This window comes from Hetaerina americana, unplaced genomic scaffold (genome assembly GCF_022747635.1).
Source record: "Hetaerina americana unplaced genomic scaffold, ioHetAmer1.1.p SCAF_5, whole genome shotgun sequence".
Lineage (NCBI taxonomy): Eukaryota > Metazoa > Arthropoda > Insecta > Odonata > Calopterygidae > Hetaerina > Hetaerina americana.
Window position 1 is genome coordinate 32,626,426 of NW_027287095.1, and position 13,511 is coordinate 32,639,936.

The window sequence follows — 13,511 nt, forward strand, 5'->3', positions numbered from 1 at the left end:
AGGGTAGTAAGCATGGAGCAGGTGAGTGATAGAATATTATTTGGGGTGATAAAACCAGAATCAATGAACTAGATTCTTATTATTTTTTACTTGCCAATAAGTTATCATAGAAAGACATTGATATTGTATATAGCCATTGTGTATAATTGACTCTAGGAAATGATTGTGGATGTACCTTGAAGAGTACATTTGATAGTGATGTGGGATTAGTTGTGGGCAAAGGAATAGATAGGAGCAGACAGTATAGGAGGGATATACATAAGGACAGTTTAGGAACAAGAAATGGTCAAGGGTTGAAAACAAGAAATGGTTTAAAATATAACATAAGCCTAATGGAAAAACCAAATGAAACAGGAACTAAGTAAACAAAGCTGTTTAAGATTTAACTTTCTGGAATACCTTCATGATCATGACGATGCTAAAAAAGAAACTACACTTCCACAATAAAGATTTAATATTTCACGACCATTGTTTCGATACCACGCATCATCAAAACCATGGTCGTAAAATATTAAATCTTTATTGCGGAAGTGCAAAGTTTCTTTTTACCCTCAACAGGAATTAAGTGTCCCTTAAGGTTGAAATTTCCAGGCTTCCCAAAAAAATTTCAAAATTATTCAAAAACAAAAGATTAAATTCCAAAATTCATTTATGTATGTACAACATTATGCAAACTATTGCATGTTTAAAACTTAAAGGGTGACTTGGCACAAGCCAAGAACTATAATGTGGTATCCATTCAGTTATATCACAGGGCAGTAATCCCCACTATATGTATCTCACTGAGTGATGCTGGATATTTTTGTCAGTGTTACTACTTTTGGGAGACAGGTGGGAAAAATGAGCCAGAAAGTCAGGCTAAAATTAGGTTGGTTGTGAGGTAAGAAGATTTCAAGGAAGAGATGTGTGAATGGAGGAGAGAGCTGCTGCCAACAATGAGGCAGAAGATACTGAAGGCTGTTATAAATATTGACAATTTCAGGTGGGCAGAAAGGGGAAATAAATAGGCATTTTGAATGCTATGCAGAAGTGTCCAAAATATTAGAGAGGAAGAGGGCAGCAATACGTAGAAGGAGAAATGTGATCATATTATGCAAGGCAATAGAACATATATTAGCCCACCAGGAGGTTTAAAAAACCAGTAGGGAGGTGCCTAGCATTTTTGATACCGAGTGCTTTTCCAAGCTATTATTTAAGAAAAAAATTGGAAAAATAGGCAATAAAATAAAAACCAATTAGGGATTTAGCATGAATCCTATAGTTGAAACCAAGGAAAGTCTTGCCTTCAAACAATATAAACTGAAATTGTTAATTTTATTGTACAATTTAATGGTTATGAATCCGATGTAGAAATATTTTATGGGATTATAAAATAATTGTGATAAATTTTTCTGAGGTTTTCTTTTAGTCCCCAAAAATATGTGTTGCCTTTAATAGGAATTATACTGGTCTGATTACTCTGCAAAAATGACTATTTTACAGGTTTTGGGACCATAATGATACTGACATCGCAATGATAAAAGTATAACAACACATGTGAGGCCACTATGATGTGGACATCATATTGAAGTGACATCGCTATGATATTTGTATCATAGTGATTCCAAATAATCATATAATATTGTCTTTATTTTGGTTATTTTTTGGAGGATAGATAACTAAATGTTTATTAAGTGTAAACGTTGGCCAAGACGAAAGATTTTGGATACAAATTCTCCCATTATCTTCTTCCTTGCATTGTTAAATAATCCTTTCTCTTTATGTTGCCCTAAGATCTCCAACATAAAAACTCAAAAGATATGCTAGTACTACTCGAGCAATCAAACCTGCTTTTTTGGTTTTAATTCAGATGTTTTTATTTCATAGCAAATGCAATGAATTAATTTACAAAGTAAAACTTAATGTCTCAGCCATGAAATGTATGCTGTTTTCACCGGTTATATGTCCAGTAATTGAACTCTTATGATTATTTTTCCATTTTACAAATACACAAAACAATAAATCCTCATTGAACAGTAGAAATAGCGATCACATTTTAAAACTTGCTCTGATGACACCATTACTTGCATTTAAATTCAGGTATCATAGTGCTTGGCAATCAAACAATAATGTTTCAAATATAACGTGTTGATCGGAAACTAGTAATCAAATTTTTAACACAGGAAAATATTCATATTATAATCAGTCTGAAGGGCATCTATCTACCTTATAACTTTAATAATTAAGCCACATGCTATAAAATTAACTTTCATATACTGATGATCGGTTGTTGTGCATCACAGGTTATTTAAATATTATCATTAGTGAAGACTTGTACTCATCAATACAATACATATTCACATTGGGTTTATTGAACCCATCTTTCTAGGTAACTTTTCTTTCAACTTTATTAAAGGCTTGCCAGCCACCTTTGTACTGTTAAGCAGTCTGTTTTATGAAAAATCCACAAATGCATCACAGCATCAGTAGTTTCCTCTTTAAGAATATTTTAATTGGATACATAGGTAATCTATGTATGCTCCAATAATCATACCGTGAGAAAATCTTGACCACCATAATCAGGGACACAATAATACAATATGCTGTCAGCATAATAAAAACAGAGGCTGTACACTTGCTCAGGTTTAACTCCAGCATTAAGAATACCATAAGTACCATCATCCCTAGGTCCCACTGGTAAAAGTATCATGAGCCTAAAACCATCATTTGACCAAGGGTCTCGAAAATAAGCCTTCATATACATGTACGATTCTATGTTTGCTGAAGGAGTAGGAGGTGGTGGGCCCATATGATAAGACAGTGAATGTTGACTAGATAGTGCAGCATGCTGCAGATAACCATGAGAAGGCATGTAATAAGTTTGCTCTGGTGGCACAACCATGGAAGTCATGTGAAGTGCAGTCGGTGAAGCACGGGGCGCCATGGAAATGTGCGTGGACGAAGACGATTGCATCGGGAGCAGAGGTAGCGAGGTCAAGGGAGCGTTGATGCTTGTGAGGTATGTTCCGGGGAACGGCGGTATCCTTGGGTGGAAAACGGTACACGTCGATAAAGTAGAATTCGATGGGTACACATTTTGTTGGCTATTAACCTTCGAGATTCTTCTGTATCCATTACTCGATCTTCGCCCTTTGCCATGAACTCCAGAATAGCTAATGCCGGATGAAGACGACGCCAGGGCCATATTTTCACTTCTAGTTCTCGAAGAGCCAATTTTAAGAATTGACGTTAGGACAGTTGTGGTACCGCGAAATTTGCGATGCTTACCCCGCTGCTTCTCGATGGGGCCTTCGCTCGTGTCACTCGAAACCATCATTAGGGGAAATAGCCAATATTTATGGCGTTGGCTAAAATATATTTTTTTAATATAGCTATAAAGTGTCACGTGATTCAGAGTGAATAATTACAAAGTCGCATAACTGGAGCTGCTGCGGTCACTGACCGACGCGTTGTTTACTCTTGTTTTATTCGTGTCAATCTGAAAAAGGGATTCGCCGAATTATTGAGTTCTTCCGTCCTAATAAAATATCACGACATGGCGCCTAAGTAATCCGAAAAAATACTTTTTGTTAACAAACAGTTCTTACCGCAAGTACGATTCCCTCTTTTAGGTCTGATAGTATTGAGTAAAGTAAGTGCGAAAAAGTTAGGTAAAGCCGGCGAGCTGGCACAAAATAAAATATCGTCAATATTTCGGCCAACAATCGTCGCGAAGAAACAAAGTCATCGTTAAGATATTTCATATGGTAAACGAACATTATAATTCATAAATAACATTTATTAGTCCACAAGGAATGTGCCCATCCTTTTTCGCAAAGTCGTGATTTAATTTTTCTTGGAATTTATCCTTTATTAGTGAAAATAGGTATTCTTCCCTTGTCTCACAGAGACTGGGGCTCAAAAAATCATTCTACTTCAAGCAACTCTAGCTCACCGCCCAAGTTGGGCAGGGGAAGGCAGGCCAATTTACGAAACCCCGGCCTATTTAAGCTTTGAATTAAGCAATGTATATAATGTAGGATTCTGCATTCTCGGGTTTCACCGCGTCGTTGTTTAATGTGACAACAGTTTCGCCGCAGTTGCAGTTGGCGTCTTCAGGTCGAAGATGTGGGACTCGGATTTTGGCCACCCCTATATACCGTCACATTAAAAACAACGACGCGGTGAAACCCGAGAATGCAGAATCCTTCAAACCACCGCCGCGAAAACCTACGCAGCCATATAGTGTGTATAATGAATTACTTTCTCAATTCCTTTGAGCTTACTGTAGAAAATGCTCCGCGGCGATCATTACGTGACGATTTAAAATTGCATTTTAATAATCCGGTTTGAGATACTTTTCCTATTTCAGGCAGATATTTTTGGGTCTGCCAATACTCTTCATCTACCCTAGTTTTATTATTTCCCCGAGATGCAGGTCCTAGATGCAGAATTATCCCAATTATTATACAAGATTTTAGTTTTTATATTTAATAAGAATTTGGCTATGACAATATGAAATGGCTCTTCGGCTTTGACATTACATGAAATCTTTGACGCCTTCGCTTACTTTTTACAAAATTGCACTGGGTTAGTGATCATGAAATTACATGATTATATAATTATATGCATACACATACGGAATTACATAAGGTAATGTATGATTCACGGATTCGTTTGGGTAACCGCGTAGCCGCTTTGGTTGTTATCAGGATTATATATTTAAGGGTGCGTTCTGATTGACGCCTCAAACGTGTCGAAGCTCTTTGCTACCGTTCTGATTCTTACACCTAAGCTCCAATGCCGCCTTCCACTAAGCCAATCTTCGAATCAAGCGCTCCAGCCTAAAGACCAAAGCGATGACTGATGTGCACACCAAACGCTCGCGCTGCCGAGGTCGCGGAAGCAACACGGCAATATTATTCGCTGCCGCATCAAAGTGCGCGAAGTGTAAATCGGGACGCGCACTCGAATATGGAAGCAACTTCATAATCAACTACTTGCGGTTGGAACTTCGGAATGCGTAACATAACCGATAAAGGTAAAAGCAAGACGTCTCTTCTTATTCATAATCCTCATTGATTATCTTTGTTATCCCAATCTCTTGATGATTGGTACGACGTAGGACCGCGGAACGCAATGCTTTCCCTACCTTTTTTTGGCTCATTTTAAGGATGCTAAACTAACGATTAATGAATTGCAACTCCAAATCACAGTAATCAACCCGAAGGTGTGCTCGCTCACCAATCAAACCAACCTTGGTTTCGCACCAACCACCCCCGACGACAGATACGTCAAAATCAACATCTTTGCTGTCTCTTCTTTTACCTACTTCTTTAGGTTCTGCCAGGAGTATCTGCTAGTAAGATGATGAGTTAATCATTTAAAAGAAACATCAGCTTGAGTTGACGAGATTACTCAAACGCCATGGGAGAAGTATTCGTTGCTCGATGTTCGTTTTCGCTTCCCTTGGAGTTCCCTGAGTGATTATGTCCTGTTTCCAAGCCAGACAAAAAGTCGGGGGATCGCGTGTATCGGCAGATATCGAGAGGGAAGAGACCAGTAATAGGGAAGTGCAATGGGTACCTCCTAGCGTCTGGATGTCACTCCGGGTGATTTTACGACAGCAGTCGTTAAAGGAACGCCGTGATATGCTAACGACGCCGATAACCAGAATGATGTGATCGACCGATGGACGATGTTTATATAGGAAGCCTCCACCGCGTGTTTTTCCGCAGTTGGATTTGTCATTGGTTGGATGGTAAGTCTGACCACCAGAAATGAAGTATCTCCTGGTGGTGTTGTTGATTTGCGCTACAACGCAGGCGTATGTGCGCGAGGAGTACAGCACGGTAAATGAGAATAATGAGGGTACGTTTACGTTAAAAAATTAAACAATCCGTCCTTCTAGTTTGTAGAGCGAACTGCAAATGGAATTTGTTAGGCGATAAGTGTCGTTTAGCTATTTTTTTAAAAGTGTATATTAAAAAGAATGTGAGAAAAGCCAGGGGCGCAGCCAGGATTTAACCTCGGGGATATCTAAATTGAAACCAGGGTCGGATGGGGTGTAGACTAGCCGAAAATATCGGGGAACATTTTAATTGGACTCGACTCAAACAGTCCATTGGATGATGTGTTCCAAGAACGCCATGGGTTGAAATCCTGCTTCGGACAACGGGGGAATTCATGTGGAATTTTCCACAGTCAGAGACGATTTCCACACAATGGAGAAGTGCTCAATTTGACAGAGATTAAGTTAACGATTCGTTATGACATGACTGGCGAAGCGCACTAAAAATAGATAGAGTACGATTTTTTCACAACACATAATTACAGCGTTGCATCATTTCACAAACTTCCGATGCCCTGGCTACGCTCCTAATGGCATACCACGCTTATGTAAGAAAGCGGGGTTGGTTAAGTCCATACACTAAGCATTTCATGCCTTTACCGTATTGTCGCGAGAACAAATTGTAACAAATGCTTTCTATTCGTCGAAACGGACCTCCGGTAACATCAAAAATCAAGAATGGCCCCAGTGCGAGTTAGGAGGCAGTTATTCTCTGCCGCACAGCTCTTACTGTGACCGTTTCTTCACCTGTCAACATGGACAAGTTTACATCGGGCAGTGTGAAGACGGGCACGGCTACATTCCCTTCAAAGGGTGCACGCTGCTGCATCAAGTGGACTGCACCACCCGACCTAAACTGCGTAAGTATTATTCATCGTTTACTTTCACATTTCTTCTCCATTATCCGATTAGCGCTTCGCAAATCGGCAATGATTCCTTTCGGAATCCTTTGGAAATCCTGAAGATTATTCCTCATTCTCGAAGTGTTTTTTTTTTCGTATCCGAATATGTTTATTTCATAACAAGTATAGAGGGGGGATCGAGATGGTGCGGGGGCTAACGTACTGGCTTCCCACCCGGATACCAGATTTTCCTGGGAAACCATAACTGGCACAGGGAAAATAACTGCCTCCCCCTACCCTGATGATTCCCGGGCAAGCCCCTCTGGGCACCTGCAGCTCCACCCAAGTGGAGTGGAGCAAGTATGTGTGCCCCCTACCCTGATGTGTGAATTTCATACGCCGCCGGGCTTAGTACTAGGTGAACTCTACCGTCACCTACCAAACCTTCGGGTTGATTTCTGTGTTTATGGTTTATCTACCTTATATATATATTATATACCTTATTATATATAGTATATGCTTTGACAGGAAATGTAAAGGAATTGAAATGTGAGCGAAATCCGTCAGAAACTTTGCTTATAGTACATCGAATACCAAATGAGAAATAATATTGTCTAGAAAAGCGAGTTAGAGGTCGAGAAAGAGTAGACATTTTGAATGGAACCAACAGGAATACAAGAAAGTAGATTGCAGGAAGTTTGGAGAGTCAAAGATGAGCTATTGTAATGTATAGTATGGGATTTAAGACTATGGTAAAGGCTTAAGAGTGAAAAAGTGAGTAGGGCCGGGGTCCATCAAAAACCCACCCTAAGCCGGTATTCATTTAGAAAAAATTGCACCAGAAATTTCAGTGCATAAAAATGTTTTGTGCTTCTCGTATTACTGCATAGTATTGAAACTTTTATGTGCTAGGGTAAGATTAAATTTTGAATAAATTCAGTGAGCATGGAGTGATCGAAGGAGTGTTTTGGGGATCGTTGGCTAACGTACAGGCTTCCCCCCCGAGAGGGCCCGGGTTCGAATTCCGGAGGCGTCAGATATTTTTCAGTGGTACACCGATCCCTACTTGAAGTGCTTTGTGGAGAGCACTTTGACGTACGACGTCAGTTGGATGGGACGTTATACTGTGTACCCCTTGTCACCTTTCGACAAAAGTAGACTAATGCCGACGCCGGTTTTCTCTCCAACCTTCCTTTCCCACCCATCATTAATTGCACAAATGACCTTGACTGTCGGTCGCCTCCCCTAAAACTACTACTACTACAAGGAGTGTTTTCGACAAAAATAGGAGAGATAGGACATCAAATGGGTGGCTTTTGAAAGCATGAGAAATAGATACATTGATAATATACATGTAAGAAAGGGGCGAGCAACGCTGTTTTTATCAGATTGGAAAAATGTTTTAGTCAAATCACTCAATAGATATGTGAGAATAGAGTAAATGATTTCAGGTGAAAGAGTAGACCGAAAAGGAGAACGCGATTGAAGAAACTCCATAAGCATTAATGTAGTGTTCTAGGATACGAGAGCATTTATGAAGCTACGAATATCTGTGGATTTAGTAGCTGCTTAAAAATATCACAGAGAGGATATTGTGGGAGAAATCCGTAAATGGAAGTTACTCTTTCTCTCTCAAAATAAAATATTGTTTTTTGCGCCTACTTTGACAGGTAAAAGCTTCAAGGTCATCTTTGTGTATGATTTTCCTCTTTTGCAAACTGAGCATTTGCAACTAAAATTATTATTTGGTAGTCTACCGTTTAAGATAGGTTTTAGATGGGCACAGACTGTCCAATCCTACGTTTCTTAGCATCAGCTAGACACGCAACACTACAATAAACCGCTCGTCACTTCCGCACGAATTCTACCTCTCTTCATATCGTCTGACATGGCTATCCTTTTCCTACCCCCACCTCGCTTGACGATAATCTCCCCTCTATCACAGTCTTCAACATCAAATCGCCAATTAAAATGCTCTGCATCCCCTTTCCTGCATGCGTCTTATTTTTCCAACAATCCTCTCTCCTCCACCACGATATCTAGAACTTCTTCATTTAAACAGCTCAAAAAATTTGTCAATTCGAGTTGTTTAAAATAATTAATTTTTGCGAAATCACGCCTGAAACGATTTCCTGTCGTACTTTTCTGTTTGTTTTTCATTATTTGGATCAAGAATAAATATAATAAGCTAAGATGAGAATCTAAGAGGGCGAAAGATATGTGATGGATGAGGTATTGAGTGGGAGTAAAGAGTGTTCAGACGAAAAAATTAGCACACTGCAGTACAGCAGTAATGTGCGAACTTCATCTAGATCGAGCTACACAACAAGTATTTTCCTAGTCTGTAAGTAGGAATTAGCGGTAGGAAAATTTGTAGATATGGAAATAATTTGAACAATTTCCTTATAAGTAAGCACATAAGGTTTAAACGACATATATTTTTAATTAAATTATTAAAAGTACTTAATATAATACAAATATTTTGTGAAATTTCAGGTGACATTTAACTTTTAAGTAGCCGAAGTGCAAATGTATCAGACTGCACAGGAGTGGGAAGCAGATGGAGAGTCACAATGGACACTATCAGGCAGAGGGTATAATGTGGTCGTTATCACCAATTCTTTCCAGCGTATATTTAGGAGAAATTTTGAAAAGTCTTAAAGATAGGCACTTTATGAATGATTCATGAAATCATTTACATTTGCGGCAGATAAAGTAGTAATTAGCCGCAGCTTATTCTAAATGAGGCCTAACCCGTGGAATTTAGCATTTATCTTTAACCTTTTCTTCACAGCATCCTTCTAATAAGTCCTGAATAATGGTTAGGTTGTCCACATATTCCCCGCATATGTTTCATCGAGGATAGGTCGTGACTGAGAGTAACGCCTAATTATTAAATCAATTCTACACATTCCATTTCGGTGCTCCTGATGCAGTAGGCATTCTGGAGGATATTGCTCTTTCTCCGAAAATTCGCCACTTCACAATTTAAAGAGTGCGTAGTGAGGAAATTCTGTAAAAACTTTTCTAATTGCCAAGTGTCGCACCAGCGTCGTATAGCATTTAGGTCATCTACTAAAGCTTCTTGATCCTCATGATTACGGGTACCTCTGTAAACCACTGCGTCTTTGTCAAATAAAAGTATCTTACTAGCGACTACGGAGTCAATTTTGTTAATGATAACTAGGAATAGAAAGAGGTCCAATGACACTTCCCTGAGGAACACTTGAAGTGACTTCTAATGCATATTAGCTAACTCCACATATGTACCCGACCATTCAAGAAGTTTTTAATCCAACCCAAGATATTTTTATCCATGCCATATGCTTCTAGCTTTTTAAGTAGCTTACTATGAGGTACTTCGTCGAAGTCTTTCTTAAAATTTAGAAAAATTGCATCCACTGGAACATTGCTCCTTCCTGAAGTAAGAATATCATGAACAAAAAGTGTAAGTTGTGTCTCGCAGGATCAACCCTTTAGGAAACCGTGCTGATTTTCAGCAATAACTCCTGACCATCGAGATGTCTCAAGATCGAACTGGCAACTGTATGTTCCATGACCTTATATGATATGGATGTGAAGGAAATAGGTCTTTAATTGCTCGGTTCCACCCTTCTCCATTTTTAAATATTGGTGTTGCGTTAGTCGTTTCCCCATCTCTGGGAACCTTATAATCTACTAGCGACTTCTTAAATATGATCTCTAGATACGGTGCATTTTCTGACGCTACAGGTGGATCATTAAATATGTGAGTCATTATTTCATCGGGCGCAGAATATTTATTAGGCTTAATATTTTTCAGTAAATGTTCTATTCCATTACATGAGATTTCAATTTTTGGCATCGGCTGGCCAGTATGATTTGGTAAGCTATCGGATGCAGTCGCTGAGACATTGGTGAAGACACTTTGAAAGAAGGAATTTAATAAGTTAGTCTTTTCCACACTGCTGGTTACTCTTTCGTCTTTATCATTTTTGAGTAAATAAACTTTTGACTTATTTCCATGAACCATCAGATGTACGACTATCATGCTTTCGGATTCTCTTTCAAAATTTCCGCTTATCTTTTCCTTGTGAATTCGCGTAACGTTTTCCGAAATTCCCTATTGGAAGTCGCCCAAGGCATCATAGTAGTGGTATCATCCCTGATATTTTTCATCTTTGCGTGACATAGCCTAAGACGTCGAAAAGCTTTTATATCTTATTTCCCCGCATAAATTTGCTCTGCTGCACACGATCAAATTTAGCAATCAATCCAACTTCACGAGTATCCCCTATACTAGCATATTCTAAATGAGGCCGAATGAGCGAAAGATAAAATGCCCCTTAAACCTTTCCATCACGTTTCCCCAATACTCTTCTAATAATTCCTTATTTTTCGTTACCTTGTCCTTTCATACAATCTACTTTATTTAAAAATACATGATCACGCATTACCAGACTGTAAAAGATTAATGGAAGAAGTATTTATGAGGTGTGTACAAAAAGTAAGGTGACTTTACAATTTCACGGGCAACATACATTGGAGCCATAAACAGTTTCTCTTTTTCAACATTACACTTCTTATATTGAAGAAATGGAGCGATCGGAACGACCAGGAATGAATTTATTTTGTCGACGTTCACGAAATGTGACATCTTGATTCACATTTACCAAGTTCACCAATCTCCTCGGCAATTATAATGCCTGTGGGATTACTCCTTTTCTCACGAATGCTGTATAACCTTCCATAAATTACGCCAAGATAATAGACATTGACTTGCATCATAGCTCATTCTCTCAGCAAGAGACGGCTGTTTAACCGAGCTGACTTGACAACAGAATACTTCTTTTAGGTTTTATCTACAATGAAACCTTCAATTTTTAAAGTGGTGTACTGGCCAGGCGAAGGACTGAGAAATTCCCCGTAGGCCGTCACACGAAAGGCCCAAATGCCTGACCCGTCCCCGCATAAATTTGTTGTGATATGGTCCGTTATCCGTATCTCACGAGCCTATTTTGATAGCCAGTTCGCACCTGATTTAATTCTTCATTTATTCCCGCAGAGAAACCCAAGGGTTCGGGCCATTGTCCCAGGTTGAATGGAATTTTCGCGGACTCCAGGGGGTGCGGACATTTCTACAAATGCGACAATGGCACGGTCATCCCAGACAACTGCCCACAATCCCTCGTCTTCGATGACCACGACAAATTATGTCGACGGCCAACGGACATTGAGCTGAGGGAATGCACTGCTCCAGCGGTCATCCCATTGATTCCACAAGTGATGCAGGGAGTGACTACAGGAGAAACATCTGGCCAAAGTAAGGAACTTAATCTTACCAATGCTTGGTCAATTCAACTGGCCCCTTTTTCCATGTATATTACTTTTGAATTCAAACAGTTTCATAAATTATTCGCGATGGTTTTACGTCGGAATTCGAAACATAAGCTGCTGAAGCCCCTGGTCAATTAATTAATTTCGGTTGATTGAAATTGCCTTTTTTCCGCAAACCTTAATCATTTTAAAATAAATTAATTTATATATTTGAGCTGTGCACTTGATTGAAATAAATGTACTGATCATTTTTGAGCATCTGAAAATTGGGAATGCAGGCCATTTAGCGTTTATATGAAAGGCGCCTGTATATAATCGAGGCTTACTAGAACTAGATTATGCCTTTTTCTGTCAATATTACGATCCCAGGTTAGCTCAGTTCACGGGAATTAAATGCTGAAATGGCAAAGCTGAAGTGAAAAACGTGAATCTAGCGTTCAGCCAATTTAATTAAACAGATTTTTCAACATGACAGAGAGGTCCGATTTGTGTTCAACCATCGGCTTTCCCCTCGTCTCATTTGATCTAAACTTATCGGAAAAAAGGCATATACATGTATCTATAGGGTGCGGCAACATAACTTCCTTTTTTATAAGGCAAAACCCCAGAAACTCCTTTAAATGAGAAGTGTATAATGTATTAATTATATATTAATCTGCAAGGTTTAATGCTGCAGTAGATTGAGGCTGATGAAAATAAAGACAGCTAAGGTTTTTTATTGCTGGAATTATTCCCCAGATGAATTTGGCCCGCATCTTCATGGACGCTAGGTGCCCGTTAACGACACTTACGGCGCCGTCAAAAAAAATGCATGAGATAATAAAAGCGCGGGTTTTAATCGATCAAATTGTTTAAATATTTTAACCATTTAACGACTTTGGTCCATTGCAAAAACTCATTGCTTTTTCGGGAAATTGAGTCAGCTAATTCGTAAAAAAAAACTCTACTCAGTATCTCGTTTCTATTCGTTGATTTCTTCAACAGCAATTACGATTACCAGTACGACACCCCAAGTCTCTGCTGGTGGGATAGGATCTCAAACTCCTCAAGCAGTGGCACAGTTCAGATGTCCAGAGCCTGGCCTTTTTCCATTCGGGGATCACGCCCGTTATCCGTTCCCCGGAAACTGCAGATATTACATCATGTGCCTACGTGAAGGAGGAATTAAGGTCGGAGGATGCCAAAACGGGACAGCCTACAACCCTTTGACTTCCAACTGCGACCTTGACATCAGTATGGGGCGTACATGCTAGGATGTGATATCAACGACGATTCAGCACACTGAGGCTTTTGGGTACAGTTGTTCGAGTTCCTTTTGAGACAACATTAGCAGTGTCTATGACACTTCGTTTAGAAGTTAAATTTAGATTGGTACAACGACCGCATTCCGGGAAGAAAAGTTAAAAGCATCATGGGAAAATGGGAGTGTTGTAAATTCATGTTGATCAAGATATTTACGAATAAATTATATCCCAACGGATCGTTTGTTTTATTGCTGCAAAATCGAAATTATAACTCATGAA

At 39.2% G+C, this 13,511-nt stretch overlaps 1 protein-coding gene across 1 annotated transcript; it reads left to right on the forward strand.

Moving 5' to 3' along the window:
* Positions 1-6,585: 6,585 nt before the first annotated feature.
* LOC139693592 (uncharacterized) lies at positions 6,586-13,241 on the forward strand. Its single transcript, XM_071591812.1, has 3 exons — positions 6,586-6,694; positions 11,717-11,974; positions 12,973-13,241. The coding sequence occupies exons 1-3, from the start codon at positions 6,586-6,588 to the stop codon at positions 13,239-13,241; spliced, it is 636 nt and encodes a 211-aa protein (XP_071447913.1).
* The last annotated feature ends 270 nt before the right edge of the window (positions 13,242-13,511 follow it).

Bases quoted from the DNA above. Each gene is read 5' to 3' on its own strand.
- LOC139693592 (XM_071591812.1), top strand. From the start codon at position 6,586: ATGGACAAGTTTACATCGGGCAGTGTGAAGACGGGCACGGCTACATTC. The intron at 6,695-11,716 runs GTATTATTCATC...TTATTCCCGCAG, and splicing joins ACCCGACCTAAACTGCGTAA to AGAAACCCAAGGGTTCGGGC. The intron at 11,975-12,972 runs GTAAGGAACTTA...TTTCTTCAACAG, and splicing joins AGGAGAAACATCTGGCCAAA to CAATTACGATTACCAGTACG.